The sequence below is a fragment of the Anomaloglossus baeobatrachus genome, chromosome 6, assembly GCF_048569485.1.
Source record: "Anomaloglossus baeobatrachus isolate aAnoBae1 chromosome 6, aAnoBae1.hap1, whole genome shotgun sequence".
Classification (NCBI taxonomy): Eukaryota; Metazoa; Chordata; class Amphibia; order Anura; family Aromobatidae; genus Anomaloglossus; species Anomaloglossus baeobatrachus.
In genome coordinates, this window is record NC_134358.1 from 437,040,280 (window position 1) to 437,068,059 (window position 27,780).

Genomic DNA, 27,780 nt, shown 5'->3' on the forward strand with positions numbered 1-27,780 from the left:
GAAACATTCTGTCACCACTATTCACCAATATCTTTTTAAGTTTTCCTTTGGTCGTGTTTCAGAGCACAAATGACTTAAGTCATGGAAAAAAAACAAAACAATCTAGATTGTTTATTGCAATGCTTAAGTTTATTTTTACCTTGTACCACATTCATGTGATATGTGTAATATGATAATTATATAGACGAAGTCATTATGGAAGATAACATTTTTTATTTCACATTTTACAACTTTTTACTTTGCTTTTATTTAGGAATTTGAAACTGTGTACAAATGTAAAAAAATATCTCCACTGCAATAAATTGTATTGCAGTATGTTAGTGCCAGTCATTTTTGAACCTCTGGTATGGCCAAATACAGTACATGTATTAAAGGGAACCTCAGATGAAGGAGGACGGCAATTGCACAAGATGGAAGAGGTGCCGGCCCAAGAGCAGTGACACCCATCGGACAGGACCACCCCCTATGAAAGTATTATAAAAGGTGTTTTTTTTACCTTACACAGGACAGCCTGGGCACTTATATACGGTATTCTGGAATGCTGTATATAAGGAATCACTGGTGGTGGCCACAGCTCGTAATGGAAAAACCAGGTTCCCTTTAAGATGGCTAACCCAGGAGCCATTGTTAGGTCTCCAGCTGGCATAGCATCCCATCGCATCTTGCAATCGTTTTGAGGGGAGTGTTTTATAGGATGAATAACAGTTCCGTCTGTCTAACTACTTAGATGCCACAGTCTCTATTGACTGCAGCACTGAAGGAGATAAATGGAAGTAATTTCAAATCCTTCTGTTACAGTAGAGTGTCAGCTATAATGTACAGATGACACATGCTACCACCATGTTTCCCTGAAAATAAGACAGGGTTTTATTTATTTTTTGTACTCCAAAAGATGTGCTGGGGCTTATTTTCAGGGGGTGTATTACATTTTACCATGATCAACAATCCACATTTATTCTTGAAAAAAAAACAAAACCAAATCTGCATTTATTCAAATATAATGATGTAATCATATTCTGGAACATCAGCATTGTGTGTTAATCCTATTACAGGTTCAGATGCACATTTTCTTATGTGATCTGCTATTCTCATGGTACAGAACCAGTCCTATAGTGGTGGGCACATAGCAGATTTACAAAGGTTTAAATATCTGTTTACATTTATTCTCTATGTACTGTTAAGTTTACCCCCAAAAGAAAGAAGACACCCCCTTAAAAGAAGGTAATTTTCCAGACCCGAAACAATTAGAGTTGGCAAGAGAATGGTGTCTCACATACAAATCTGCATCGCTGTCAGGTCCCCTTGTGTTCTACAGCGGTTGGCTCCCTCTGGTGACTAGAAGCGGTATCTGCTTTCTTTTGATGGTATCTGCTTTCTGTGATCCTGCTGTATTCTTTAACATTTTTGCTGCTGAGACATTTCCTTATAGAACTGCAACTAGAGCGTATTTTTAGAGTAGATGTTATATTTAAAGCATACTCCAAAAGTTAAAAAAAATAATAAAATTAGATAAATCCTCCTAGGGCTTATTTTTGGGGTAGGTCATTTTTTTTTTTTCATGGAAACAAGGTAATGGTGCAAATGCACAGTGGTTAGAGCAAAGGAGTTAATGATACTAGTAAATTACAACTATGGTTATTACACTATAATTATTTATCTACTATTTTTAGATTAATAGTGAGGTGGAAGATTTCATGACACTTCTGACTATACGAAATAATTGAGTTTTTTTTAATGTAATCCATAGCATAATCTCAAAAACAAAAGCTGCCAGATGAAGTGCATAGCATAAAATGTAAATTAACTTGTATCATCTTGCACTTTCTGTATTGCTTCTTTTAATTTGTCCATTATTGCAATTGGGCCGGAGTAGTTATTGGTTTGTAGTTCTCGCAACATGTTCTGATATTCCGGTGGTAAATCGTTCTGCTTTGCTCCCATACACATCACCTGCATATAAATAGATGAAACCCATGATTTAACTCCATAACCTATAGGTATTCATTACAAGATCTTTGAACAAACAAAAAGTAGTATATTCAGACACTAGAACTTAAATTTGTTTTCAGTTCTGACCATTCCATAATACAAACCTCACACCTCTGTCTCCAAGACTTTTCTCGTGCTGCGCCAGTTTTCTGGAATACACTACCCCAAAGTATGCGACATATCCAGCACCAAAGTTATTAAGCGTAAATTAAAAACACATCTCTTCAGACAAGCTTATCATAACTTACTAACCTAACTCTTCCCCGTCCCACCTTCTAAATGCTACTCGTCACCTTCTCTCTCCTATGTCTGTAATCACATCCTACATACAACTAATAGCATGTAAGGGCACCCAAAAGGTTACTGTCTAAAGACCAGATCATTCATCATTATATGTAACCAATTAACTAGCATAACAATGGCTGGCCAGATCTCAAAGTGTGCTTCACCTTTTGTGTCCCCCTTCTTCCCCATAGATTGTAAGCTTTCGAGCAGGGCCCTCATTCCTACTGTAGCTGTTACGATGTGCAATACAGGGTAATATTGTGGTACCGTGTTAGCCAGAAAAATCAATTGAAATACTATGTCCCAAGAATGACAAAAGTATTTTAGGAGTGATACCCTTATAGGCTAACCAGAAAAATCATACTACTACTGTAGCTGTTGAATTATGTACTATTTTGTATTTGTCTATACAACCCCCCACCGGATTGTAAAGTGCTGCGGAATATGTTGGCCCTATATAAATAAACTTTATTATTTATTATTTTTTTTTATTTTACCAGTTAATAACTCTAGAACGCTTTAATATATCCCAGTAATTCTGAGACTTTTTTTTTTCGGGACATGCTTTTGTTCATTTAGTTGTTAATTGTTGGTTAATATGATTTATTTCATTCTGAATATAATTATATATATATATATATATATATATATATATATATATATATATATATATATATAGTACAATATTCTTTTTTTTCTCTATTACATTTTCAAACTTTGAATTTTTATGCCCTTTTCACATGAACAAAGTGAATTTCAAGGTTGATTTTAACCAGTAGATCTTAGAATATTAATTATTATTATTATTATTAATAATAATACTACTACATTTATACAATTAGATGTGTTTAAAAAAAAAAAAAATGTTACTGTGCTGAGAATCCATTGTGGGAGTGTGCATGTAAACCAAGTTACTCGTCTAGCAAAGCAAAATTTCCCATAGTAAATAATGGAGGCTCAGACAATTCGATCCACAACTTGTTCAATGTTTCATCCTGGTCCCCTATTGTGTCATTCCACACAAGCACAAACACACACGCACACATACATACATAGATATTATGCTCACCTTACCTTCCGTTCCCGTGCCGGCCTCCTGGTTCTTGTATTCTGCCGGTACAGGATGTGTATCAGGTAACAATTGCGACCGATGCCGGAGCTTCTGCTGCCAGAGCGCTGACGTCAAAGGCAGGAGCCGCTTGCCTCTGATTGGTCAGCACGCTGCCTTTGAGAAGCGGATGTGTATCGGGTAACCATCGTGACGATGGAGGAACTTCCGCTGTGAGCCGCTTCTCAAAGGCAGCGCACTGACTAATCAGAGGCAAGCGGCTCCTGCCTTTGACGTCAGCGCACTGGCAGCAGAAGCTCCGGCATCGGTCGCGATGGTTACCAGATACACATCCTGTACCGGCGAACTACAAGAACCATGAGGCCGGCGAGGGAACGGAAGGTAAGGTGAGCATAATATGTGTGTGTGCATCTGTGTTTATGTGTGTGTGTCTGTGTTTATGCGTGTTTGTGCGGACTGCAAGAGTAGGTCAGAGCGCGGGGAAAGTACGGAACCGGAAGCGTGTGCGGTGAGCATTTGCTCGTACAGCAAAGCTTGCTCGTAAACTGAGTTACAAATTTACAGCAAGCTTTGCTCATATAGCAAAATACTCGCTAACTGGGTTACTCGTAAACCGAGGTTCCACTGTATACTGTATGTGTCCCTACTATGTACTTTGTAACGGCTGTGTCTGACCGTACAGGGACATGGTCTGATCATACCACATCTCCTGGGTTGGGGAGGAAGTAAGAGAGTAGACAGATAGGACAGCATGGGATGGTATCGGATTCTGTTTTTTTGTTAGGTAAAGCATTTCCCTGCCTGATTTTTAAAAATACGTTTACTCACAGAATAATTTGCGATCCCGTGCTGTAATGTTTATATACTTTATTACTTCCTCCCCGGACCAAGAGATCTGTTGTGATCAGACAGTGCTCCGTGTACGGTTAGAAACAGTCTTTATACAGTACATAGCAGAGGCACATGTATAAGATCTCAACACAGGAACTTTATTTTTAAATATATTCAATTGAGTAAAATTGTTATTAAAAGATAGATGATTAAAATCAACTAAAATGAATGTTCGTAGAAAAAAACCTTTAATCTAGATCGTTATAACACACAAAATCGTTAATAACTAGAGACGATCGAATACCTCAAATATTCGGGTTCTCGAATATTCGCCGAATAGGTCGGCGCTATTCGACTATTCGCAAATATTCGATTTGAAATGTAAGTCTATGGGAAACCCGAATAACAACTATTCGGAACTACATTGTGCATCGAATATTCGCATAGCGGCGACCTATTCGTCGGATAGTCACGAAGCCGAATATTTGAGGTATTCAATCATCCCTATTAATAACATTTCCCACATGTCTACTTTACATACACACCTTTGTTGAAGCATAATTTTTTGTTAGGAAGTTAGAAGGGTTAAAAGTTTATCAGCAACTTTTCATATTCCCAACTAAATTTACAAAACCAAATTTTTGGGGGGACCACATCACATTTAAAGGGCCTAAGGAACATGTCACTTCTAAGTGTGTCCTGATAGAAGACACTCCAAACTAGACCATGTTTAATCAAAAGGCTGCAAAAACACTCAGGAAAAATAACTTTCCAAGAATGCTTGAAATACTTTTCAAAATCGCATCTGCAAACACTTCAGAAAATCAAAAACTCCTTTAAGAAACACGTCAAAGAATGATTGTTTCCTGAACCAGTTTAAAATGACAAAATATTTTTTTTTTCCTTTACCAAAAAAACTCCATGTGCACATACCCATAGCTTAACCACCTCACGTCATGGTTAGTTTTCCAAGTGTCAGACATGTGGTAATAACTTTGCAATGCGCCTACCTACGATCGAGTTCCGACTTCAACTGTTAATCAAGCCAATCACATTTATAAAGTGCACAAGTGACTAGTACTGGGTGAGGCTCCATGTACCCTTCACCCCTGCAGGAGCCACATGCTAATAAAAGGCACTATACATAGTGGTCCATAAAAAGGATCAGAATACTGTACTGCATGCTGTGATTTCTTTTTCCACAAAGACCACTGTTCTGTGTGGAAAATCAGTTGTAAATGTGCAGATAAATAATACTTGGGGAATATGCTGTCATTTTTTGGATGCTATGAAGCTCCTGCAGAGCACCTGAGCTACCAGTACAGAGGAAACACCTACAGAAGGGAATTTTGTTTACTTACCGTAAATTCCTTTTCTTCTAGCTCCTATTGGGAGACCCAGACAATTGGGTGTATAGCTCCTGCCTCCGGAGGCCACACAAAGTATTACACTTTAAAAAGTGTAACCCCTCCCCTCTGCCTATACACCCTCCCGTGCATCACGGGCTCCTCAGTTTTGGTGCAAAAGCAGGAAGGAGGAAACTTATAAATTGGTCTAAGGTAAATTCAATCCGAAGGATGTTCGGAGAGCTGAAAACCATGAACCAATAGAACAATTCAACATGAACAACATGTGTACACAAAAGAACAACCAGCCCGAAGGGAACAGGGGCGGGTGCTGGGTCTCCCAATAGGAGCTAGAAGAAAAGGAATTTACGGTAAGTAAACAAAATTCCCTTCTTCTTTGTCGCTCCATTGGGAGACCCAGACAATTGGGACGTCCAAAAGCAGTCCCTGGGTGGGTAAAAGAATACCTCGATAAAAAGAGCCGAAACGACCCCCTCTTACAGGTGGGCAACCGCCGCCTGAAGGACTCGCCTACCTAGACTGGCGTCTGCCGAAGCATAGGTATGCACCTGATAGTGTTTCGTGAAAGTGTGCAGACTAGACCAGGTAGCTGCCTGACACACCTGCTGAGCCGTAGCCCGGTGCCGCAATGCCCAGGACGCACCCACGGCTCTGGTAGAATGGGCTTTCAGCCCCGAAGGAAGCGGAAGCCCAGAAGAACGGTAGGCTTCAAGAATCGGTTCCTTGATCCACCGAGCCAAGGTTGACTTGGAAGCCTGCGAACCCTTACGCTATCCAGCGACAAGGACAAAGAGCGCATCTGAACGGCGCAGGGGCGCCGTGCGAGACACGTAGAACCGGAGTGCTCTCACTAGATCTAATGAGTGCAAATCCTTTTCACATTGGTGAATTGGATTAGGGCAAAATGAAGGTAAGGAGATATCCTGATTGAGATGAAAAGGAGATACCACCTTAGGGAGAAATTCCGGGACAGGACGCAGAACCACCTTATCCTGGTGAAAAACCAGGAAGGGGGCTTTGCATGACAGCGCTGCAAGCTCCGATACTCTTCGGAGTGATGTAACTGCCACTAGAAATGCCACCTTCTGCGAAAGACGTAATAAAGAGACATCCCGCAGCGGCTCGAAAGGTGGTTTCTGAAGAGCCGTTAGCACCCTGTTAAGGTCCCAGGGTTCCAGCGGACGCTTGTAAGGTGGGACTAAGTGGCAAACTCCCTGCAGGAACGTGCGGACCTGCGGAAGCCTGGCCAGGCACTTTTGAAAAAATACGGAGAGCGCCGATACTTGTCCTTTGAGAGAGCCGAGTGACAAACCCTTGTCCATTCCGGATTGAAGGAATGAAAGAAAAGTGGGTAAGGCAAAAGGCCAGGGAGTAAAACCATTATCAGAGCACCAGGATAAGAAGATCCGCCAAGACCTGTAATAGATCTTGGCGGACGTTGGCTTCCTGGCTTGTCTCATGGTGGCAATGACATCCTGAGATAACCCTGAAGACGCTAGGAGCCAGGACTCAATGGCCACACAGTCAGGTTGAGGGCCGCAGAATTCAGATGGAAAAACGGCCCTTGTGACAGCAAGTCTGGGCGGTCTGGAAGCCCCCACGGTTGACCCCCCGTGAGATGCCACAGATCCGGGTACCACGACCGCCTCGGCCAATCTGGAGCGACGAGAATGGCGCGACGACAGTCGGACCTGATCTTGCGTAACACTCTGGGCAGCATCGCCAGAGGAGGAAAGACATAAGGCAGTCGAAACTGCGACCAATCCTGAACTAACGCGTCCACCGCCAGAGCTCTGTGATCTTGAGACCGGGCCATGAATGCCGGGACTTTGTTGTTGTGCCGTGACGCCATGAGATCGACGTCCGGCGTTCCCCAGCGGCGACAGATCTCTCGAAACACGTCTGGGTGAAGAGACCATTCCCCCGCGTCCATGCCCTGACGACTGAGAAAATCTGCTTCCCAGTTTTCTACACCCGGGATGTGAACTGCGGAGATCGTGGAGGCTGTGGCTTCCACCCACTGCAGAATCCGCCTGACTTCCTGGAAGGCATGACGACTGCGCGTGCCGCCCTGGTGGTTGATGTATGCGACGGCAGTGGCGTTGTCCGACTGTATACGGATCTGTCTGCCCTCCAGCCACCGATGGAAAGCCAATAGGGCTAGATACACTGCCCTTATCTCCAGAACATTGATCTGAAGGGAAGACTCTACCGGAGTCCAGGTTCCCTGAGCTCTGTGGTGGAGGAAAACCGCTCCCCACCCTGACAGGCTCGCGTCCGTGGTGACCACAGCCCAGGTTGGGGGTAGGAAGGATTTTCCTTGCGATAGAGAATTGGGAAGGAGCCACCACTGAAGAGACGTCTTGGTTGCAAGGGAAAGAGAGACGTTCCTGTCGAGGGAAGTCGACCTCCTGTCCCAGTTGCGAAGAATGTCCCATTGGAGTGGCCGCAGATGGAATTGCGCGAAGGGCACTGCCTCCATCGCTGCCACCATCTTCCCCAGGAAGTGCATGAGGCGCCTCAAGGGGTGTGACTGACCCCGAAGAAGAGATTGCACCCCTGCCTGCAAAGAAAGCTGTTTGTCCTGCGGTAGCTTGACTACCGCTGACTGTGTATGAAACTCCATCCCGAGGTAAGTCAGTGATTGGGTCGGTGTCAACTTGGATTTCGGGAAGTTGATGATCCACCCGAACTGCTGGAGAGTCGCCAGAGCGACGGTAAGGCTGTGTTGACACGCCACCCGAGAAGGTGCCCTGACTAGGAGATCGTCTAAGTAGGGAATCACCGAGTGGCCCTGAGAGTGTAGGACCGCCACAACGGATGCCATGACTTTGGTGAAAACCCGTGGGGCAGTCGCCAGGCCGAAAGGCAATGCCACGAACTGAAGGTGTTCGTCCCCGATGGCGAAACGCAAGAAGCGTTGATGTTCGGGTAAGATCGGCACATGGAGATAAGCATCCATCCTTGATGTCGATCAATGCTAGGAAGTCTCCTTGTGACATCGATGCGATGACCGAGCGGAGAGATTCCATCCGAAACAGTCTGGTGCTCACATGTCTGTTGAGTAGTTTGAGGTCCAGAACGGGACGGAATGATCCGTCCTTCTTTGGCACCACGAACAAGTTGGAGTAAAAGCCGCGACCATGTTCCTGAGGGGGAACGGGGATCACAACTCCCTCTGTCTTCAGAGCGTCCACTGCCTGAAAAAGTGCGTCGGCCCGAGCGGGGGGCGGAGAGGTTCTGAAGAAAAGAGTCGGAGGACGAGAGCTGAACTCTATCCTGTAACCGTGAGACAGAATGTCTCTCACCCATCGGTCTTGAACATGTGGCCACCAGGCGTCGCAAAAGCGGGAGAGCCTGCCACCGACCGAGGATGCGGTTCGGGGATGCCGAGAGTCATGAGGAGGCCGCCTTGGAGGCAGTGCCTCCGGCGGCTTTTTGGGGGCGTGACTTAGACCGCCACGCATAGGAGTTCCTCTGGCCTTTCTCCGGCCTGTTGGACGAAGAGGATTGGGACTTGGCGGAGGGACGAAAGGACCGAAACCTAGATTGTATTTTCCGTTGCTGAGGTCTCTTCGGTTTGGACTGGGGTAAGGAGGAGTCCTTTTCCTTGGATTCCTTAATAATCTCATCCAATCGTTCGCCAAACAATCGTTCGCCAGAAAACGGCAAACCGGTTAAGAACCTCTTGGAAGCCGAGTCTGCCTTCCATTCACGCAGCCACATGGCCCTGCGAACTGCCACAGAATTAGCGGATGCCACCGCTGTACGGCTAGTAGAGTCTAGGACTGCGTTCATGGCGTAGGAAGAAAAAGCTGACACCTGAGAAGTCAAAGACGCAACCTGCGGAGCAGAATTACGTGTGACCGCATTAATCTCAGCCAGACAAGCTAAGATAGCTTGGAGTGCCCATACGGCTGCAAAAGCCGGGGCAAAAGACGTGCCCGTGGCTTCATAGATGGATTTCACCAGGAGCTCGATCTGTCTGTCAGTGACATCCTTTAGCGATGAGCCATCTGCAACCGATACCACAGATCTAGCCGCCAATCTAGAGACTGGAGGATCCACCTTGGGACATTGAGCCCAACCCTTAACTACGTCAGAGGTCAGAGGGGAAGGGGTAACGCGTGTCAGTGAGGCGCTTAGTAAAGCGCTTGTCCGGAACCGCTCTGGGCTTCTGGACAGCATCTCTGAAGTTAGAGTGATCGAAAAACTCACTCCGTGTACGTTTGGGGAACCGAAACTGGTGTTTCTCCTGCTGAGAAGCCGACTCCTCTATAGGTGGAGACGGGGGAGATAGATCTAACACCTGGTTGATGGACGAGATAAGATCATTTACTAAGGCGTCCCCCTCAGGTGTATCAAAGTTAAGGGCGACGTAAGGGTCAGAACCCTGAGCTGCGACGTCCGCCTCTTCCTCCAGAGAGTCCTCAAGCTGGGAACCCGAGCAGCGTGAGGAAGTCGGGGAAGATTCCCAGCGAGCCCGCTTAGCCGGTCTGGGACTGTGGTCCGTGCCGGAGTCCTCCACGTGAGACCTGGGGCCCACCCTGGGAGCGCGCTGCGGCGCGGACCGAGAGGGGCCTGGAGGCGACGATCCAACAGGGCTTGTGGCCTGTGTAAGGACCGGTCTGGACTGCAAAGCTTCTAGCAGCTTGGCAGACCATTTGTCCATAGACTGAGCCATGGATTGTGAAAGTGACTCAGAGAGTTTCTCAGCAAAAACGGCAAACTCTGTCCCTGCCGCCTGGACAGGGGGAGCAGGGGGGTCTACCTGAGCCGAGGGGCCCAGTAGTGACCGAGGCTCCGGCTGAGCAAGCGAAACAGGGGTCGAGCATTGCTCACAGTGAGGGTAGGTGGAACCCGCAGGTAACATAGCCGCGCAAGAGGTACAGGTCGCAAAAAAACCCTGTGCCTTAGCACCCTTGCTCCTTGTGGACGACATGCTGTTGTGTCCTAGGAGAGTGATCACTGAGGGTATATGGGAAAGGGTATACAGCCGATCGAACAGAAATATATATATATATAATACGTATCTATTCCGGCACCCTAGGGGGACCAGCACCGGGTGACCGGTGTGGCTTACCGACCGCTAAAAAGCGGAGTGTGTGTCCTCCAGATTCCCTGCCTTAGGTCTCCCAGAACTGCAGAGCTCTTTCCTGATAATCCTCCACCGGCAGAATGCCAAAAAAATGGCTGCCGGAGCTCTCAGGGGAGGAGTGGAGCCGTGGGCGGCGTCTAGGAAAGTGCGGGAATCTGGGGTCCCCACAGTGATCAGTGAGGGGGGAGGAAACATACAGGATGCTCCGGCCCTCACAGCCGACGTCAGGTCGGCAGTCCCGCCCTTACCCCTGACAGGCAGGCCCGGGGGCGGGAGTTTTGCTACTAGGCCGCGATGAAGCCGGGGACTAAATTTAAGACCGCGGCTGACAAGCAGGCGCGGTCGGCGCGGAGGTCCACCGGTCCTCACAAATCAGCAGCTGCTGCAGCGTCCGGGAAGAAGGCGCTCCATGCACAGTCCCCATGGGGACACAGAGTACCTTAGAGATGCAGGGCCCGGTCCCTGAGGATGAATAGACTCCTGTCCGGCAGATTCCAACAGGGGCTGCGGAGGGAGCACGGTCCCAGTAAATGGATGACCGGTCAGGATCCCACTTCTCCCAGAGCCGCTAAGGGATGGTGAAGGAAAACGGCATGAGGCTCCGGCCTTTGTACCCACAATGGGTACCACAACCTTAACAGCACCGCCGATGTAGTGGGGTGAGAAGGGAACATGCCGGGGGCCCCGTGGGGGCCCTCTTTTCTTCCAACCGATATAACTAATATGAGAATGCATGAGTGGATGTGTGCCTCCTTCCACACAAAGCATAAAACTGAGGAGCCCGTGATGCACGGGAGGGTGTATAGGCAGAGGGGAGGGGTTACACTTTTAAAGTGTAATACTTTGTGTGGCCTCCGGAGGCAGAAGCCATACACCCAATTGTCTGGGTCTCCCAATGGAGCGACAAAGAAAAGTGAACTTAATTTCAAAACTACAAGGAAATAGTAGTTTCACTGTTATTTCAATTTAGAATGTGATGTACATAACAGGGGCTATTCACATTATACGAGTGAGCACATCTGAAAACCACAAAAATGCATTGAAAAGTACTGACAGCTCTATAAGAAGTGTTCAGATTTAGTACCATTCAATATGCTAAAAATGTAAGCATCCTTGTCTGACCCTTACAGCCTCTGTAACTTTGCAGAGGAGTACTTTTGGATCATTTTTTTTTCTGTTCTTCACATTCTTACTTGGCAGATGCGGAGCTCATAATTAGAAGAGTCTTAAAGTGGTGCTGTGTAAATGGTTTAATGATATTTTGGAAGGAAGAGAGTATGCAACAGAAAAATACAGTAATTCCATTTTAATTGTAACGAGCTGTAGTACCCGGTGTTGCCCAGGATAGTAAGCAAGTCTCTCTCCCACTCTCTCTGTCAGTCCTTTTCTGTCAGTCAGTCTTTTTGTGTGGCAGCATAGTTAAGCTATGTGCCCACGCTGCGGAAAATGCGCGGATTTTGCCGCGGATTTCTCGCGGAAAAGACGCGGATTTTACAGAAATCTACAGCACAGCTACTCCCCAGCCATTTCTATGGCATTTTGGAAATGCTGTGCCCACGCTGCGGATTTTTTCGCAGCAGAAATCGTGCGGATTTTCGTGCGGAAAAATCTGCAGCATGTCAATTATTGTTGCGGATTTTCGTGTGGATTTTTCCTATTTAATTGAATAATAAAAAAAAAAACGCAAAATCCGCATCAAATCTGCATCAAATCTGCGTCAAATTCTGGGGGAAAGCTGCAGATTTTGATGCAGAAAAATCCGCAGATACAGAGTCCCGTGGGCACATAGCCTTAAGGATGGTTGACACTAGAACAAGGCCCCCTGAGAAAATATGCAAAATAAGAATGCCGCGGAGACACCATCACATGTTTCTCAACGCTGGTAGGAAACTAGCCAGGTCTTTCACCGGGAAGGAACAACCACGGTGGCAGGACTCACACTAGCATATGAAATCCGATGTGAGATCATTGGATGTGATAGGCTAATGATCCATGGCTCCCGCTCCACTGCAAGCGTGAGCTGTGTGTCATACAACTGTGATCAGATCCTGCTATTTGATCACAGCTGCAGAGGAGAGGGAGGGGTTAATCTCTCCATGGTCAGCCTGTGCGTATATCACACTGCACTTGGATGACATCAGAGTGCAGTCTAATGTTTCACTCGCACCCATAGACTTGTAAGGGTGTGAGTGATCTGAGGCTCGTAGAAAAATTGCAGCATGCTGCAATTTTTTTTCTCAGTCCAATTAGGGCTGAGGAAAGACTTGCAGATCTGAGTTGCAGCATTGTCTTAAAAGAGGCTGAGTGTAATGCGAGTTTTTTTGCATTGCACTCATGTGAGTCATAAGGCAAGAGCCTCCATCACCCACCCTGGAGGAGCCTCCATCCCCCACCTTGGATGGACCTCTAAACCCCACCCTGGATGGGCCCCATTCCCATTTTTACCACTTGCTTTGACAATGCCAACATGTACTTGGTCCTATCAATAAAGCTATTTTGAATTTGAAGTGACTCTACCCTGTCTTTCTCCCCAGTCTCTCTCCTCCCCCCATCTCTCTCTTTCTCTGTTTTTACCACTTGCTTTGGCAATGCCAACATATACTCGGTCCTGTCAATAAAGCTATTTTGAATTAGACTTGACTCTGCCCTGTCTCTCACTCTCTGTCTCTACCGAAATAATTTTAACTGACACATAACCTGTCTTATACAATGAATGTCCTTTGTTGCCTATAGCAACCAATCACAGCTCCTATTACTGACCTGTAGCAAAATAGAAGAGCTGTGATTGGTTGCTATAGGCCACCTGATAAATATCTAGACTAAGGGCGGCTTTGCACGTTGCAACATCGCACGTGCGATGTCGGTGGGGTCAAATCGAAAGTGACGCACATCCGGCGTCACTTTCGACATCGTAGTGTGTAAATCCTAGATGATACGATTAACGAGCGCAAAAGCGTCATTATTGCATCATCGGTGTATTCTCCGACATTTCCATAATGCCGGTGCAGAGACAGGTACGATGTTGTTCCTCGTTCCTGCGGCAGCACATATCGCTGTGTATGAAGCCGCAGGAGCGAGGAACATCTCCTACCTGCCTCCCGGCTGCAATGAGAAGGAAGGAGGTGGGCGGGATGTTTACATCCTGCTCATCTCCGCCCCTATTGGCCGCCTGCCGTGTGATGTCGCTATGACGCCGCACGACCCGCCCCCTTAGGAAGGAGGCAGGTCGCCGGCCAGAGCGACGGTCGCAGGGCAGGTGAGTGCATGTGAAGCTGGCGTAGCGATAATGTTCGCTACGCCAGCTATCACAAGATATCGTACCTGCGACGGGGGCGGGGACTATCGCACTCAACATCGCAGCATCGGCTTACGATGTTGTAATGTGCAAAGCCCGCCTAACTGTCAAAACAGCCAATATATTACCTCATATCCAAACGGTAAATAAGCAGATTTTTTTGGCAAATAACTGGAAGGCACAGGGTTAAAATTTCCCCTCAAAACATAGTCTGATGTTCCCAGAGTCAAATGAGGTAGCTGTCTAAAAATGTAATTGTAAAATGCAAAATGTGATTGTAAACGCGATGGTGCTGATTCCTTTAGTTGACAAATAAACACACACATAGATACACTCAGCTTTATGTATTAGATATATACAGCTGACACCTGCTGCTATATGTGGTTTAGAGGAAGACCTTGCTAAACGCTTTCTATATTACAGGCAGGTATCAGGAAGGGGTTAAGCTAAGACTACAACTTTTCTAAATACAGAGATGTTGGCAATCAACATATTGGCTTGTGCTAGACAATGTACATGCTGCAAGAGAAGACATTTCCCAGTACATACAATATCACAATGTAACTTAGCCATTACCTGCTTGTATTGAGGAGACGTCGGTCCATAAATACATTTATTCATTTGATAGCACCGGCACACGAGATCACCAGCTGCTGTCTGTACATTGATTTCTATTGGTTGATAAATGCCACCAGCTACACCCTCCTGGCTAGAAAATATGGAATGAAAAGCTGTTACATAATCCTAAGTGAGCGGAGAGTGGATCTTCTAACTGTGAAGTGCAGAAGACGTCAATGCCATAATGCAGTATGTGCGCATAGATTCTTACATGTCCAAGGAACCCAGACAGGAAATGTCCATTTTCCATACAACTCCCCAAACGTTATCACCCTCACTTTCAACTACTGTTGCCACTCCTCCATGCCACCGTGAGTTTGTGTTGCCTTTGTGGTTGCCAAATGCAAGCTTGAAGTCCTGAATGAAGAGAACAAACTTTTAGAGCTGGTAGCAAGTCCTGACAACATAATAAATCAGTTCCGGTGACACGTTCTGTCGTTAGACAACTTACATTAACAAGGCTTTTTATTCTAAGTGTTTAATCTAGTTAGTAGTCCATGAGAACATAATTACAAAATATCACAATCTATTTTACATGTAGTCTGTGGCACTTCGAGATTCCCAATACCTCAATAAACATTAAAGGAGTTGTCCGACATAACAAAAATTTTTGAGTTTAAGCTAATCTGTGCTGTATTGTCATATAAAACACCCCTACATTGTTATTTTTTGTTTTCTAACTTTTGTTCCTCTTGAATTATCCCTTTATTCTCTGCAGCTCCTTGTTTACATTCAGCTCCAGCAAACTGACCACTTCCTGTGCAAAACCTCCCAGTCAGAGCTGGCACCGCCCGGCCTCAGTGTCCAGCCCCTCCCCAGTGTCCAGCCTCGCCCCCTGCCCGCCCCCTGCACACACAGTCCCTGTCAGTATATTCTGCCCCAGCACCTGACCTGTTATCACTACAGCATTGCAAGTAACAGCCCCACATCAGGCTCTGCACCGCACACACACATCGGGCTCTGCACAGCACACACACATCGGGCTCTGCACCGCACACACACAACGGGCTCTGCACCGCACACACACATCGGGCTCTGCACCGCACACACACACATCGGGCTCTGCACCGCACACACACACATCGGGCTCTGCACCGCACACACACACATCGGGCTCTGCACCGCACACACACACATCGGGCTCTGCACCGCGCACACACACATCGGGCTCTGCACCGCGCACACACACATCGGGCTCTGCACCGCACACACACATTGGGCTCTGCACCGCACACACACATCGGGCTCTGCACCGCATACACACATCAGGCTCTGCACTGCACGCACACACGGCGCTCTGCACCGACCCCCCCCTACCCCCATAGGGAACACATGTAGGGAGTACATACTCACCCGTCCTCGGTCCCCGCCGCTCCTGCACGTTCGTCCGCTGTCTGTGCTCTGGACATATCAGCACAGTAAAGACGTCACCGCTGTGCTGAAGAGAGCACAGACAGCCGGGCAGTGATGAGAAGCACAACGCTGCTTCTCATCAGCGCTGACACCACGACAGCCGCCCCAGGTCACAGGTCCCACAGAAGTGCAGGGGGAGGTTGTGGGCAGAGTACGGGGTGCGGGGGAATGTGTGGGAGGGTGCAGGGAAGGGGGCTGGGACTCCACGCACAGTACCCACCCAGCAGGGAGGCGACATGCTGTTTCCACATTTGCATGTCAACATGGCCCTGCCCATGTTGACATGAAATGACCGGAAGCAGCTAAATCGCGGCAGGAGCGGTCACATGACCACTCTGAGCCGGGGGAGAGGGGCTGACAGCAGGGCAGGTAAGTGGTCTCTATCTACTTACCTGCCCCAATGTAGCCCAATAGGGTAATAATGAAAAAAACTCAAAATAAGCTGGATAACCCCTTTAATTTTAGAATTGGCAAGCCTGATGTTATTTTAATGGCTGCTAGAGTCTTGGGTTTCCAAATATCAGACCTGTTAAATTCTACAGAAATCCCCCTCCCCCTTTGGTTACATGATCTCCAATGAGTCAAAAGCAGTTATCAAGCTACAGAAAGATTTGATACCCAGACCCTAACTAATGAAGAAACCCTTGATCACAGGTATGAGTATTATCCTTGAAATATCATGGATAGAACTGACGTCTGAATGAGCTCTAATGCCCTTTCCAATGTCCCGCTTAGAAAAAAAAAGGATATTTTTGATAAAATGGATAGCGGGATGTCTTTAAAAGAAGAAGGCTGACTAGGATTGGAGTGCCACATCTACATATCGAGGAATAGATAGCATGATTTGAAAAATGACCGGACTACTTATTGCAGCAGAATGCTCTGTGTTCATAGGCATGCCATGAGAACAAGAGGGTGAACTGAAAGAATACATACAGCACATGCCGGGAACCTAATTCTCTAGGCACTAAAAACTAGCTATCTTTTTTGTAGCAAAACTCTACATGGAGCACAGTGGTTGGCTTTGTTGCGGAAGCACAGTGGAAACAGGCTGTCATGGAGTATTCACAGTAGCGAGGTATGGTGGGAGGGCATTGTGCACAATTGGTACAGCAGCATAGCTCGTATCTGCCAACCTATAAATAAGTCCAGAATCTGGGAGTAAACCACCCCCCTCCAAAAAAAAACAAAAACGGAGAGGTTGTCGGGACTCAACCTCTCTCTAATTTCTCTTTAGGTGACACTACATATGATTAGCGTGCAACTTGGTGTGCCTACTGCTCGTTCAGATTCATTTCTATGAATTACTGGTTGTATATCTCACCTGAGGACTGTTGCCTGGAAAGTTGTGAAAAAAAAAAAAGTCAGTATGGTGGGGAAACATGGTCCAAGAACCTACATTTACTGGCTGAGGGCATATGCCTACATTATAAACCCAATATTCTGGCATGGTGAATCCTACAGACCTACAGGTAATTTACTCATCTGTTCTCAGTAATTGTCTAGATGCTTTTTCAGGACAATGTGTACTGTCCCAGATAAGCAAATGTTTATGCCACATAATTACAAAATTGCTGCCAACTCCCAATGCCAAGCCTACATAGAAATTTGAATATGAATATGCAGATAAATTCGCAGGACATCAGTATGGAGTTTGTACATGTGTTTTTTTTTCCTGCAGCAGACCTAAAATACTTCTATTATAGACCACTGGGTTGCCAGGTAGGCCCATCTCTTGCAGTGTATGTTCCCATGGGGTTTATATGAAGCAACATTTTCACTGCAGGTTTGCACATAGAAAATACACAATTTATATACAGTGGCAGCATTGTAAGTCTAGTGCATAATCCTCATTGTCCAGAACTGCTGATATGAAGTTTACAAATTTACACTGATTTTGCCCTCAGAATGCAAAAGTTAACCGTCATAAATTCAGCACACATCCATATAAAAATTCACAGCAGTTTTTCATATTACAAATTTCGCTGTGGATTTTACATTGTAGGGGAGACCCATAGAAACATTCTCAAAATGAGAACATCTATAAAAACACTATGAGGCTACATTCCCACGAAGCTGCGTAGTTTTGCTGGGTCAAAAACACAGCATCTTACAATTCCAGTAAAATGGATGGGATTTCCACTGCCCGCTGTGCCCCTTTTATCAGTTTAACTCACTTGAAGTGCCCGTTTCAGATCCAAAACATGTCAATTCCTCTTGTGAGTACGCAGTTTTCTTTGCAGATTCTCCACATAAAATTCCATTTGATGCAGAAAATCTGCAGGTAAAAAAAAGCCCGCATTTTTAATGCATTTCTGTAGCGGACACGCAATAAAAATGCAAATATGCAAGTAACCCAATTTGAATAATGGGTGCTAGAATTCTGCAACATAAAAAAACCCCTCACCCAAAGCTTTTTGTGGAACGTAACCTTACGGTTTGTGCACACGGTGAACAGTGGATGTACAATCCATGTTTTGTTTTTTTGGCCCATTCACTTCAATTGCTAAAAAAGGCTGAAAAATTGGTTGTGTGCTTTCGACAACAAAAGACAGTTTTTGATTTACATAATTTCATAAATGTCCCTTTATGTGTTTCAAGAACTTTTCACTGTTTGTTTTTTTTAACAAATGCTTTTCACTGCTTTGTGTCTTTCCACAGTTAGGCTATGTGCGCACTTTGCAGTTCAATTCTGCAGCGAAAAAGTCACTGCGTGTGCGTCTCAGAACGCAGCTAAAAAAGCTGCATTCTGCAGAACGCAAAGTGCGGACATTCCTGGTGAGAATTCATGTGTTCTGGATGTTTTCTCTGCCATAGACAGAGTGGGAAAAGCATCCAGAACGCACATTTTTCACAGTACGCACCCACTCGGCTCTGCAGCATCCCCATAGACTTGCAGCAGAGCCGAGTGGGACCGCACTGTCACGGCTGGCTGCGGACAGTGCCACGCAATCAGAATGAACTCGGATGAACTTCACCCGACTTCATTGTGATCGCGCGGCTGTGTGCGTGTGCCGCGGCCTGATTTGCGGTCACACGTGAAGGACTCACCTGTGATCGCAAATCCCCTTAGTGACTGCAGTGAGCTGTGCGATCAGCTGTGCATTCACTCGGGTTACTTGCTGTCACAGCTGCAGTCCTCCACGTGAGAGCGGTGGCCGTGAGTAATCTCAGTGACAGCTCAAGCTGATCGCGCGACTCACTTCAGTTGCTGCATGGAGCTCACAGGAGCGGCGGTGTTCTAGTGCCGCTCCTGTCAGCTTCCGATGTAGCAGAGCTGGAAGCATCATGGGACCTTGCGTGGATTACGTCGGACATGGAGGTGTTTTGAGGGATTAATAAAGTGGTGAAAGAGGGTGTTTTTTTGTCTTTCATTCCAAATAAAGAATTTTTGGATGTGTGTGTTTATTTACTTTAACTTACAGGTTCATCATGGAAGGTATCTCGGGGAGACGCCTGCCATAATTAACCTAGGACATAGTGGCAGCTCTGGGCTGCTGCCATTAACTTCTTATTACCCAGTTTGCCACCGCACCAGGGCAAGTCGGGATGAGCCGGTAAAGTCCCGGGACGATCGCATCTAATGGATGCGGGAATTCCGGGCGGCTGCTGGCTGATATTGTTAGGCTGGGGAGCTCCCCATAACGTTGAGCTTCAAATCCTGAGAATACTAGCCTTCAGCCGTGTGGCTTTACCCTGGCTGGTATCCAAATGGGGGGGACCGCATCTCGTTTTTTTTCATTTATTTATTTATTTATTTTACTGCTCGATATAGACACACCCACCGGCGGCTGTGATTGGTTGCAGTGAGACAGCTGTCACTCAGCGTGGGGGCGTGTCTGACTGCAACCAATCATAGGCGCCAGTGGGTGGGGAAAGCAGGGAATACGTGATGGATTAATGAGCGGCCGGCATTTTCAAAAGAGAAGAAGCCGCTACAGTGAGAACGCTAGGCAGCGCTGCTCCGGTGATCGTGGATCGGTGAGTATGACAGAGGGGGTGGGAGGGAGAGACCGACATAGACATAGAGAGAGACCGACAGACCGACCGACAGAGAGAGAAAGACGAAAGAACTGCCTTTGTTATGTTAAAAAAAACTATGTGGATCGCAATAATAATGCAATGCAAGCGCACTACTTAACATTTTGGCAGCGATTTTCTACAACTCATTGATTTCAATGGGTGTAGAACGCAGCAACAATTGACATGCTGCTTCTTTGAACGTATGGTTTTTGCCACAAAATATGCAAATTAAGCGCTGCATTTGGAAACGCAAAATGGGGACAAGAAATTCACATTTTCCATAGACTTTGCTGGAAAATCAAAACGCATGCCTTTTGGCATGAAAACGCTGCAGTTCAAAACGGACCTAAAAAGCAGCTGAAAAGCAGGTGGAAACGGAAAGTGCGCACATAGCCTTATTGATGTGTAAGGTATTATTCATGTTTCTAATGGAGAACACATGGCTCAACCACAGATGGTATCCATGTCTGTATGAAGCACCAGACCATTGGAATTGGTGAGTTCAATCCGCAAATTGGACCAAACTTGGGCGAGTGTGATTGACATCTATACAAGCTGCACTGTGATAGGAAATTCTGAAATGTTGGGGGTCCTACGATGGATTGTATAGAGGATGTACATGACCACCACCCCATATGCATGACAAGAGGAACTGAGTCAGGACTAGTCTGGGGAAGAAAAAGTTGTATGACACAAAGAGGACTTCACTGTTCTACAGCAATAGGCACACTTATAGTTTGGGATGGCTATGGGGACCTAATAGGTTCAAGAATGGGCTGAAACAAAGTCTGCTACAAACATGGATGACAGAGTGAATTCCCTGTACTGTGATTGTGAAATAAATGGACGTTGTGAATGGTGGGAGATTTTCTTGCTTATGTTTAAAGATATAAAGTAGGGCTGGAAACTTGTCATCACAAAATTAAGATTCTGCAATTAAATGCTAATAAACACCTCCCGTCAGTGGAATTAGGTCATATGGTTGTAGCCAAGAACAACTTTGCTGTAATTATTTCACATGATGTCATACAAATTGTACGAGTCAGGGATTTCTAGGGATACTTCTAAAAAACAACAAAAGTCGCCAATCAGTCCCAAGGTTACATGCCCACTTGTAATTTTGTGGTCCTTCTGATCGTGTTACACATAAACAAAATAAATCACATTTTCAATAAATTATCTTTAAAGGGTTTGTACCAAGTTTCTAAGCTTATTCCCTTCTTAGGCCGAGGCCACACGGGGATTACTGCGAGTCCTCGCATGACACTTGGCCACAGCGGGAGCCGAGTGTCACGCAACCGTGGTCTGATCAGACCACAGTTGCGGAGGGAAGGGCCGGCGCTGTGGAGGGAAGAGAGGGATTTATCTCCCTATTTCCTTCATTGTCGGCTGATGCGAGAATCGCACTGCTCTTGTGTTACACCAGAGTAACGCGAGAGCAATGCGATGTTTCTATTGCCCCCATAGACTTGGGTGCGAGTGAGACTACAATGGGTGCGAGTGAAACAAGCTCGAAATGCATTCATAGCATGCTGCGACTGTTTTCTCGGTCTGATTAGGGCTGAGAAAATAATCGCTGATAGAAGCTTCCCATAGAGTAATATTGGTCCGATTGGAATGCGATTTTTTTTTATCGCATTCCACTCGCACCGTTTTTCTCGCCATGTGTCCTAGGCCTTATAGGATAGGTTATATACTACTGGTCTCTGCAGCTCTGACCGCTAGGACCCCATCAATCCCAACAACTTGCTCTTTAAAAGCTCAAAAAACACAACAGGCTCCATTTTTGTTATTGGTTACCCAAGAATTATGGGTGAGAAAAACTAAAGATCACTGAAAGGAAAATGAATAAATGTAAATTACCAAATCTCATTCATTCACTGCTGAAAAAAGCCATAGTGGATATTGACCCACAGAATGTCAATTACCATTACTGTTCATTGCAATGCAGAGAGGAAAATCAGTGGCAAATTTGCAACAAATCAATTATCTTTTGTAGAAAAAAATTCCTACAAATTCACCGACAAATAAACATGAGTTATGTTAGGCTTTATACAGATTCGCTCCTATATTTTGCAAAGGGTGAAACCCACAGTGAAGGTCTGCAGCATGCTGATGGTGTTGGCTTGTTTCTATTGGCGTCGCTGCAGATTTTTGGGTAGAAAACCTGCATCTTTTCTCAGTAGCAGCAAAGTGAAGGAGAATTTAAAATTGACCCGTGCTTCATCTGCAGGCTGCCAATATCAATTCTGGAAAAAAATTGTTTATTGCAGAACTTCACCGATGTGTTTACTGGGAAGGTCAAAATCCACATAAAGTATATTTTTGCAGATTTTGCTATGATAACCCAAAATTGAGAAAAAAACTGTAAAATAAAATAAAAATAATTTTTCTTGTTTCCTAGAAGTGTTTTTACTCACTTATGTGAATCCTACCCCCTGAGGTGACATTTCATTATCTGTCACCGCTAGAACTATTTGCAGAGTAGAAGAAAGAACGGGTTTGAATACCACGACCAGACCACAGATCCACCGAGAGTATGGAAGAATTCCTTTATTTACATGGGCCTACGCGTTTCAGGGACATTTCCGTCCCCTTCATCAGGACAAACACAAGGAATAAATACAAGGAATGTGTTCTGCTTACTCCGCTAGACCTATAAAAGCCTGAAGCGGCCGCACTGGTCACAGCCTCAAAACAGAGGCGTCAGAATGTACAGAGGCCAGACCAACAAAACCTGCACCATTTGGCCTTCACAAGCTTTAAATTTATGGTTGCTATTCATCTTAATGCAAAGGTAAGGTCTGCACAAAACCCATAGCATTTCCCCAGACAAATCCACAATGAAATCCTCACACTTGTGTGGATTTGCCATTGTCAATTATAGAAATTCTGCTGCAGATACACCCAGTGTGGCACTTAGGCCTGGGCCACACGGGGATTACTGCGATCCTCGCATGACACTCGGCTCACGCTGGCAGCACAGCAGAGCCGAGTGTCATGCGAGTACCACTGCGACTGAGGTCCGATAGTGCGGGGGGAGGGCCGGCACTGAGGAGGGGAGGGAGGGATTTATCTCCCTCTCTCCTCCGTAGCAGTCTATTGCCATTCTCGCCCTGCACTAGCGGTACACCGGTGTACTGCAAGTGCAGTGTGATTTTTCTCTCGCCCCATACACTTGCATGGGTGTGAGAGAAACCTGGATCGCATTACAGAGCAGCATGCTGCGATTATTTTCTCGGTCAGATTAGGGCTGAGAAAATAATTGCTAATGGGTGCTGACAGGTTAATATTGGTCCGAGTGGAATGTGAGGTTTTATCGCATCCTACTCGCTCCGATTTTCATGCTGTGTCTCTTAGGCCTTACTGTTACCTCATCCATTCTCCATGACATATACGGTATGTCTGCCATGGAGAGCCAGCTCCAACCTACACATATGCCTCCACCAGCAGCAACCAGAACTTAAAGAGGTGGTTCACTACTCTGCAATAGTGGTCACCTCTCTGTAAAAGTACATACCCATGATCAGGACCCACTGAGTCCTGGAAGCGGCAGGTCCTGACCTGCGGGGCCGCGAGTCTCCTCCAAAGTAATTAAAAACGTTTTATTACATTCATATTTCCTATGTAAATTAGTGAGCCGCTGGCCACATGGGCGGCGCCTTGCCCTATAGACGTCTGCATACGCCTGTGGGCGTGATACCATGGAGTCACATGAGCGACGTCCCCGTCGCTCATCTATGCATCCTATGCGTCTGAAGCCGGCGAGTGAACACCCGGAAAAGAAGCCTGCCGCAACGCAGGCAGGATAGAATGAGCGATGGGGACGTTGCTCATGTGACTCCATGGTATCACGCCCACAGGGGCGTGATACCATGGAAAGTATGCAGACGTCCATAGGGCAAGGCGCCACCCCTGTGACCAGCGGCTCTCTAATTTACATAGGAAATATGAAGGTAATAAAACTTTTATTACTTTCATATTACACAATTTTACAACACAAGGATGGGTAGGGAGGTGTAATTAGGGCACACATGCGTCTGCTGAGAGGTCAGAACGATATATTCTAGGTGACAGGTTGCCTTTAAGGCCCTGTGCGCACGCTGCATTTTTTTGACACGGATTTGCTGCAGAAAATGTTCATAACCTTTCTGCACTCCGTCCCCAGCAAAACCTATTGTAAAAAAAAAATACTGTCGCACCGTGCTTTTTTCCCCTACATGTTTTGTTGCAGAATTTCTGCAGCAAAAAGAATGTGCATGTCACTTCTTTTCTGCAGGTACCTGCGTTTTTTGCCATAGATAATGGTAAAAAACTGAAGGGAACAAGCCGCAAAAAAAAAGCTGCAAACCGCGGCAAAACGCGGGTGCAGTATTCTGCCAGAGGGTGCAGAGTTTTCTTAGGAAAAGTCCATTTTTAGTGCGCATATAGCCTAGGCTTAAAAGTATTGGACAATTCCAAATAAAATCCGCATGGCAGGCTGATTTCTGGGCTGATTTTTTAAACGGTGTGAAGGTGAAGTTTTGCAAAATGTAATCCCCTACATTTCTACTACAATGTGCTGTAGATGATTCTCCAGCGAGTTCAGAGTTAAAAATCCACAGGGAATCTATGTGGACATATCCTATAGTGTCAGGGTTACTGTGTAACATACACCTGAGTACACGGCACTGCACACAGCTCCCATACTCACAGCGCCCGTACTCCTCAATCCATAGCAAACAGCGCACAAACTCCTCAGTACACAGCTGCCGTCCTCTCCTCCCTAGATCTTGTCCTCCTTTTCCTCACTCCCGTCCTCCCCCGCACAGTACACACGTCCCCAGCCTCCTCCGCTCCAGTCCACAGACTCCTCCGCTCCAGTCCTCAGCCTCCTCCGCTCCAGTCCACAGACTCCTCCGCTCCAGTCCACAGACTCCTCCGCTCCAGTCCTCAGCCTCCTCCGCTCCAGTCCTCAGCCTCCTCCGCTCCAGTCCACAGACTCCTCCGCTCCAGTCCACAGACTCCTCCGCTCCAGTCCACAGACTCCTCCGCTCCAGTCCACAGACTCCTCCGCTCCAGTCCACAGACTCCTCCGCTCCAGTCCACAGACTCCTCCGCTCCAGTCCACAGACTCCTCCGCTCCAGTCCACAGACTCCTCCGCTCCAGTCCACAGACTCCTCCGCTCCAGTCCCCAGACTCCTCCGCTCCAGTCCCCAGACCCCTCCGCTCCAGTCCCCAGACTCCTCCGCTCCAGTCCCCAGACTCCTCCGCTCCAGTCCTCAGACTCCTCCGCTCCAGTCCCCAGACTCCTCCGCTCCAGTCCCCAGCCTCCTCCGCTCCAGTCCCCAGACTCCTCCGCTCCAGTCCTCAGCCTCCTCCGTTCCAGTCCTCAGCCTCCTCCGCTCCAGTCCCCAGCCTCCTCCGCTCCAGTCCTCAGCCTCCTCCGCTCCAGTCCTCAGCCTCCTCCGCTCCAGTCCCCAGACTCCTCCGCTCCAGTCCCCAGACTCCTCCGCTCCAGTCCCCAGCCTCCTCCGCTCCAGTCCCCAGCCTCCTCCGCTCCAGTCCTCAGCCTCCTCCGCTCCAGTCCCCAGACTCCTCCGCTCCAGTCCCCAGACTCCTCCGCTCCAGTCCCCAGACTCCTCCGCTCCAGTCCCCAGCCTCCTCCGCTCCAGTCCTCAGCCTCCTCCGCTCCAATCCCCAGCCTCCTCCGCTCCAGTCCCCAGACTCCTCCGCTCCAGTCCCCAGACTCCTCCGCTCCAGTCCCCAGACTCCTCCGCTCCAATCCCCAGCCTCCTCCGCTCCAGTCCCCAGACTCCTCCGCTCCAGTCCTTAGCCTCCTCCGCTCCAGTCCTCAGCCTCCTCCGCTCCAGTCCCCAGACTCCTCCGCTCCAGTCCCCAGACTCCTCCGCTCCAGTCCCCAGCCTCCTCCGCTCCAGTCCCCAGCCTCCTCCGCTCCAGTCCTCAGCCTCCTCCGCTCCAATCCCCAGCCTCCTCCGCTCCAGTCCCCAGACTCCTCCGCTCCAGTCCCCAGACTCCTCCGCTCCAGTCCTCAGCCTCCTCCGCTCCAATCCCCAGCCTCCTCCGCTCCAGTCCCCAGACTCCTCCGCTCCAGTCCCCAGACTCCTCCGCTCCAGTCCCCAGACTCCTCCGCTCCAGTCCCCAGACTCCTCCGCTCCAGTCCCCAGACTCCTCCGCTCCAGTCCTCAGCCTCCTCCGCTCCAGTCCTCAGCCTCCTCCGCTCCAGTCCTTAGCCTCCTCCGCTCCAGTCCTTAGCCTCCTCCCGTCCTCCTCGCAGTACACAGCTCCTGTCCTCCGGCATACATACATACACACACATACATATACACACACCGCACACGGTAGAGTCAGGCGGCACCTGCAGCACGGCTGTGCAGTGGAATGAGGCGGACGGGTTGTCCAGCAGAATCCGCTCCTTCAGTAGATTACTCCCGTAGGCGAAGTAGAAGAAGGAGTTGCGTCCCGGCTGCAGTCCGGCCGTGTCCCTCGCCTCCATGTCGCCTGTGTGGGTGGCGGATCTTGCCGTTCTCACCACTACATAACCGGCTGTCTCTTCCACATCACGCGATGCTCCCGCCCACAGTGTCTCACGGGAGAGCACGCGAGGAGTCACCGGAGTCACGTGCTGTCCAGGAGCCCGGACACGGGAAAATACCAGGCGGCGGTAACAATAAAAGTGCTTGATGTACGGCAGGTCCAGCGCTCGGCTGCACATGGCAGTCACAGGGTAGTGACAGGACACAATGCTGCACGGCTCATACACAGGGGCTGTCACCAGGAAGCTGTGTGTGTATAGCGCTGAAAAGTGTGCGGAAACACACACAAAACCTATATAGGTGTATAATAATCTATGCACACAAACTCCTCAGAGAAGGAAAACTTATGGAAATCGCTGTACAGAGGCTGTGGTATTAATACGAAAATGATAAAAAAAAATAAAAATAAAACCTCTTGTACGAGCGCCACAAACAGAAATAACGGCACTCACAGTCTTGGCTGCTATCAATGAGGTATTTATTACTGGTTGTCGGAGGAATGTTCTGACTCGCTGAGCAAATCAAGATCCGCTGCTGGCAGCTTCCTTTGAAATTGCCGATCAATGATGTCCCAGATGTGCTTGATGGGATCCAGGTTCGGAGGCGCTGCGGCCCCTGTAGCACATTTAGGCCACATCGGCTGCTCACAATAGCACAATTGCGTTGGATGGCTTCCGTAGCATTGCGTTGTGTGACGGATGCAACGGATGCTACGGATCGTACAAAATAACGCAATCCGTTATAGGTTTTTTTCCTTGACTTTACACATCTGGGCATGCACAGTTGTGTAAAGACGGTTGCGTTAACGGAATCCGTCAAATGACGGATTCTAACGGAATCCGCCACCATAGGCATCCATTATAAAAACAACGGACGCCAACGGATTCCTGCAGGTTGCGTTTTTTTGACACTCTGCCAAGCACAGAAAAACGCTACATGCAGCGTTCCATCCGCCCGACGGTCACTCGCGGTCAGCGTCAAACAACTGATGCGGGACGGATGCAATGCAAGACCATCCGTTGCTATCTGTAGCTAATAGAAGTCTATGAGGAATATAACGGTTACCGTAATTCCTCAAGGCTGCGGATAGCAACGGAAGCCGTCCAACGCAAGTGTGAAAGTACCCTTTGGCTAGCTTCACATCAGCGGTATTCTACCGGTCGGCAGAAAAACGCAAACTACATGTTGCCGGATCCGTTGTCTGCTCAATGCATTGTCAATGGACTTGCGGCAACATGCGTTTGCATCCGTTTGC

The 27,780-nt window shown here is 47.5% G+C and overlaps 1 protein-coding gene across 1 annotated transcript; it reads right to left on the minus strand.

Moving 5' to 3' along the window:
* GGCT (gamma-glutamylcyclotransferase) lies at positions 1-26,701 on the minus strand. Its single transcript, XM_075315221.1, has 4 exons — positions 26,348-26,701; positions 14,764-14,909; positions 14,511-14,643; positions 1-1,950 (listed from the first exon to the last, which is right to left on the minus strand). The coding sequence occupies exons 1-4, from the start codon at positions 26,483-26,485 to the stop codon at positions 1,801-1,803; spliced, it is 567 nt and encodes a 188-aa protein (XP_075171336.1). The 5' UTR covers positions 26,486-26,701; the 3' UTR covers positions 1-1,800.
* Between the last annotated feature and the right edge of the window lie 1,079 nt (positions 26,702-27,780).